This window comes from Nicotiana attenuata, unplaced genomic scaffold, assembly GCF_001879085.1.
Source record: "Nicotiana attenuata strain UT unplaced genomic scaffold, NIATTr2, whole genome shotgun sequence".
NCBI classification, from domain to species: Eukaryota; Viridiplantae; Streptophyta; class Magnoliopsida; order Solanales; family Solanaceae; genus Nicotiana; species Nicotiana attenuata.
Genome location: NW_017671044.1, coordinates 34816 through 40445, shown reverse-complemented (window position 1 = coordinate 40445; position 5630 = coordinate 34816). Strand labels below are relative to the sequence as shown.

Here is a 5630-nt window from a genome sequence, read left to right as displayed (position 1 = left end):
AAAAAAAAAAAAAAAAAAAAATGAACTCGTACACGTGAAAGTGGAATAAGAAAAGGACAACAAGGGCTCTTAAATAAAAAAAAATTACAACAAAAGGATAATACTCGTTAACTTATAAAATACTCCTAAGTTTAAATGGATTTGATAGCGAAGGACTCCTATAATCGGAAGGAAACTGAAAGAACTCGAATTATATAATTGGATGATTTTCCATATCAAATTCCTAAATATTAGGCAAATAATTAAATAATTATCCCTAAATATTAGAAAAATAATTAAATGAATAATCCAATATATTTGAAAAATAACTAAAATTATTATTTTGTCCAATATAATATATATTTTTAAAGGATAAAAAAGGCGAATGATATCTCGTTAAGGATTTGTGCTTTTAGAATAGTATAAGTTAGTGAATTTTAATCCGTGATTGTAGGTTAGTTATATATATTTCTTTTAAAATTACTATTTAATATATAAGAGATTTTCCAGTAATTACCATATATACAAACTAATTATATAAATATTTTTATACTGTCAAAGTATATGGAGTATAACTTATCCGTGACTTTTTTATTCTTAGGGGTCATTTGTTTGGAAGAATTAAGTGGGTTATCACGATATAAAATTTAGTCTTAAATATATCCTGCGTTTGATTGAGGTTATTAGTTAAAATCAGGATAACTTTTATACTACAAACATGAGATTATTGTCTGTCTTATCTGCTATAAAGGATAAACAATCCTGTTTATAATCCCAGGATAGCCTGGTTTTGAACCAAACAACACCTTATGGAGTTGTTTTCAACTCTTCCATGGCCATATATCTTTCAGTGACTTCATCCACAACATTTAATCCCTGGAAATAGATTTTATTTTTACTTATAATAAAATTATGGAAATGAGTATTGAAACTGAGATATAATTTTGAGAAAAAGAAAATAGAGATAAAAAATACAACCAGGTGGATCTACTATCAAGTATGCATGTATAGGCACGATGAACAAATATAGAAGCTCTTGCATGTTCAGACACATGCATCCAGTAGAACTGAATATTCTAAAAACACACACACACAAAGGAATTCATTCCATTAGGTTAATTAATTAAAAAAATTAATAGAACATTTTTCTTTTTAGCAAGTCAGAGCTAGGATGTCATGAGTACATTCTAAACAGAATGATTAAATACAAGCTGGAGCCTTACTGATTTAAACCTTTAGAAAATAAATGAAGATTCCTTCTACATCTCGTTCCTGCATGTTTTCTCTCGTAACATGCTAAAGTCAACCATTCTTAACATTTCTCTTTGCACTACCCAATATCAATCTGCTTGAAAAGAAGAAAAAAAAAAAATAGAAATTGCTAATATTGGGGACATACCTTAAAAAAGAAAAAAGGGCAGCCCGGTGCCCTAAGTTCCCGCTATGCATAGGGTTCGGGAAAGGGCTGAACCACAAGGGTCTATTGTTGTACGCAGCCATACCCTATATTTCTACAAGAGATTGTTTCCACATACCTTAAAAAAGAAAAAAGGGCAGCCCGGTGCCCTAAGTTCCCACTATGCATAGGGTTCGGGAAAGGGCTGAACCACAAGGGTCTATTGTTGTACGCAGCCTTACCCTACATTTCTACAAGAGATTGTTTCCACGGTTCGAACCCGTGACCTCCTGGTCATATGGCAGCAACTTTAACAGTTAAGCCCTTCATTAGGGACATACCTCTTGTCCATATTTTATTGTCTTTTAAGGTTTTTATACAACGATTAAGAACGGCATTTAATAGCCTTAACTAATCGTACGAGCGTCTGTCTAAACTTCCCTTTATCTCTTTGTTAAATATCTTACTTCATTAACACTCAACTAATTGGAGCAATAAGATTAGATTTGAAGGGTAAAAAAAGTATAATGACTTCTTACTTTCTTAAAATATCAAAAATATTTAAAACAAATAATTAAGTTTTCTAAAATGACTAATATTTGAGAGGGGGATGGAGAGTTTAACAAGTTATAATTTTTTGGCATGTTATTGGAATTAAGTCAACCCTGCAACTAGCTATATATCAAGTAGAATATTATCACTCATCTCTGGCATGAAAAATGCAAAGGGAGTAGCTCTATATTTGATTATAAATACCACAATTTGTTTCACATACCTTCAACATTGGGAAATACAGAAAAACAAATAAACTTTATTTCCTACTTCTAACAATACAATGGCTTTCTCAAGGCATATTGTAGTGCTCATTCTTCAATTGATGCTTGTCCCTTTTGCTTTTAACCTTTGTAATGCACAAGGCTTGAAATATGGCTTCTACAAAAAAACATGTCCTAGTGTTGAATCAATTGTGAGAAAGACAACTGCTCAATTCATATCTAAGGCACCAACTCTAGCTGCTCCTTTGCTTAGGATGCACTTCCATGATTGCTTTGTTAGGGTATGTTTTTATTTCTCATTTTCTTGCCGCCTTTATTTTTTTTCGATTTCTCACCCGTTATCTAGTATTCACATCATTGGAGATCGACTAGTCTGGACTCGCTCCGCGTAAGGCCCAGTAAAGGAGAAAAATGCTACCTACTAGGATTTTTTCGAGCCCGAATTCGAAACTCAGGTTAAGGGTAGAGGGATCTTATCCATCCCACCATACACGTTGTATTGTAGCCTCTAATATTAATGCTTTGAATGACACTATTCTTTAAGCATATAAAGATTTATTTTGTATTATTATTATATATTATTGTTGATGTTATTATTGTTATTATCATTATTACTCTTTGCATTTCATTTATATGACATTCTTTAATTCCCTTTTAGTTTGTTCCGGATTTTTAAAAATACTTTAATTTTTAACTTCCCATTATCGCCTTAATGACATGCTCTTGTAGTCGTAGAAATGTTGTGGCATTTTTGGAATAATAAGTTCTAAGAGTACTTTTTATATGTATCAGAAGTTGTTTTTTCCCTTTTTTTAAACTGCGTGTGTTCAGTCACATATTGCTTTATAAAATAAAACCGATGAAGTATATTTTTTATTAGAAAATTGTTATTGGAAAGGAATGTCTTCTTGACATACACATTGTTTTTATAGGGATGTGATGGCTCTGTAATGCTAAACTCAACCAAGACTAATCAAGCTGAGAGAGAAGCCATTCCAAACCAATCTCTAAGAGGATTCCAAGTGATTAATGGTGTAAAATCTGCACTAGAAAACAAATGCCCAGGTGTTGTATCTTGTGCAGATATAGTAGCCTTAGTAGCTCGGGATGCAGTTTCTATGGTAAGATCTCATGATATTATCTTTCGATAACCGAAATATCTCAGACAGCCAATGGTGCACGATATAACCTAGCTCAGTGGATAATATATAAGTCCGCATTTTTACCTTCTTCACTTAAACACCAGACTGTATTAATTACTGCTATGTTTTATTACACCAGAGTTGAAGTGTTAATTACATTTATATAATTTGATTTTACAGATTAAAGGACCATATTGGAAAGTTCCTTTGGGAAGAAGAGATGGGAGAGTGTCAAAAATGTTAGAAGCCTTGACCCTTTTACCACCTCCATTTGCTAACATTTCTTCCCTTAAATCAAATTTTGCCTCTGTTGGTTTGAATGCAAAAGACCTTGTGGTTCTATCAGGTAATTGAACTTTGACTTATATATCAATGTATTTTAATATGGCGTTACATATGTTTACTTGTAATTATCTTTTTGGTACATGATATATATTTTGAATTAAAATCTTTACATTATCAGTATAAATTAAACAAGTTAAACTCTTTTAAATATAGTAAATATAACACATATACTCAGTCTCATTATTTACTAAGACTTGGTCAAATGTACCAGCTAATTAGGTGAATGAATGAGTATTGTACATTTGGTGCATACAAGAAAAATCCCACTAATTCCGAGATTATAACGCTCTGGGTAGTTCAAGGTCAAGATACTGTTGGTCAACCAATTAATATGGCGTGTGAGGTAAAACAATTATTAGAAAATAAGCGAGTTAGGGTTGTAGCTATGAGTGTTACAGACGGTCTAACGAGAAGAATGGAAATGATTGATGCAGGAACTCCTATAAGTGTTCCGGTCAGGGAAGCGACTCTGGGACGAATTTTTAACGTGCTCGGAGAGCTTGTTGATAATTTAGGGCCTGTAGCTTGTACACTTATATTAAATGTACTATATATAGTTAGTCAGTGTCCAATTCTATTAGGTTACTAATTTGTGCTTATCTTATTTTTTTTTTTAATTATCTTATAACTGATCTAATTGTGTAAATATTTTTATTATTGTCAGGAGGACATACAATTGGAACTTCTCATTGTTTCGCTTTCACAAACAGAATGTACAATTTCACAGGGAATGGTGATGCTGATCCAACAATGGATCCAAACTACATTGCTCGTTTGAAGCTAAAATGCAGTCCAACTGATGTAACAACACTTGTAGAAATGGATCCAGGAAGTTTCAAAACTTTTGATGAAAAATATTACACACTTGTGGCTAAAAGAAGAGGGCTTTTTCAATCTGATTCTGCACTTCTTGATGATATTGAGACCAAAGCTTATGTTAAACGTCAAGCTCTTACCCATGGTAAAACATTTTTCAAAGATTTTGGTAAATCTATGGTGAAAATGGGCAAGATTGGTGTCTTGACTGGTCAAGCTGGTGAAATAGGAACATTGTGATTTGTAATATAATCAGCTATATTTGTAATATTTTATGTTTTGTAATAATCTTTATAAATGTAATTCTTGTGGATTACATGTGGCATTTTTACTTCTTACGAGTGTTAAATGGATTTATAAATAAAGGTTTTCACGTGTTACAGACTTCATTCAGTTTTTTTTTTCAATATTTTTTTATTATTATATTTATGTTGAAAGGGAAACAAAGCAACAAAAGAAAACTAGCTAGAAATTAAGCGAGGGAATGATTCCTTTCCTTAGCAAAAATAAAAAATAAAATGCGAGGGAATGAAACCCCAACAACATCTCTCGCAACACGCGAAAAAATACTAAAAGACACAAGCACAAACCGTTAATTTCTTTTAAGTATTAGAATGGTTTCCTTTTTGTAACATTAAACAACAAAAGATTTCCACGATTCTATTTAGCACAAAAGAGGAACGGTCAATTAACACCAGCGTAAATTCGTGGATTTAGATATAATCGCTTCATACAAACTTGTGGCTTTTGTAGAGTTGTTTATCAATATTGTCCTTTATCTTTGAGGGTAGGTCTATTTGGTCCCTCAAATATAACTCTGGGCATATTTAGTTCCTTAAGTATGCTAAAATGAAGCACCTTTAGTCTCACTGACAGAATGTGTTCGAAACTAACGGTGTTAACCAACTCTGATTCATGAAACAAATCTTCTGCTCTGAAGCAAAACGTTTCCTCTTCTTTTATTAGATAACGTTAAATTATCACTTTAATTTCTTATTTTAGATAATGCCTTCTAAAATTTTGAACTTGAAAATATCCACTTTTGTGCCAGTTTCAATGAGAAAATGACATTGTATAGCCGCTGTAAAAATAATAGCTAAAAAAATATATTATATTATATATATATATATATATATATATATATATATATGATTATTTTATATACTTTTTCGGCTA

At 31.7% G+C, this 5630-nt stretch overlaps 1 protein-coding gene across 1 annotated transcript; it reads left to right on the top strand.

The window, feature by feature from the left end:
• The first annotated feature begins 2133 nt into the window (after window positions 1-2133).
• Window positions 2134-4694, top strand: LOC109205469 (peroxidase 27-like). The gene is made up of 4 exons (XM_019368184.1): window positions 2134-2432; window positions 3084-3272; window positions 3474-3639; window positions 4303-4694. The coding sequence occupies exons 1-4, from the start codon at window positions 2211-2213 to the stop codon at window positions 4692-4694; spliced, it is 969 nt and encodes a 322-aa protein (XP_019223729.1). The 5' UTR covers window positions 2134-2210.
• The last annotated feature ends 936 nt before the right edge of the window (window positions 4695-5630 follow it).

What these genes read in the sequence shown, in the direction of transcription:
- LOC109205469 (XM_019368184.1), top strand. Translation starts at nt 2,211, where the DNA reads ATGGCTTTCTCAAGGCATATTGTAGTGCTCATTCTTCAATTGATGCTT. An exon ending in TCCATGATTGCTTTGTTAGG is followed by an intron (nt 2,433 to 3,083) that starts GTATGTTTTTAT and finishes TTGTTTTTATAG; the next exon opens with GGATGTGATGGCTCTGTAAT. An exon ending in AGACCTTGTGGTTCTATCAG is followed by an intron (nt 3,640 to 4,302) that starts GTAATTGAACTT and finishes TATTATTGTCAG; the next exon opens with GAGGACATACAATTGGAACT.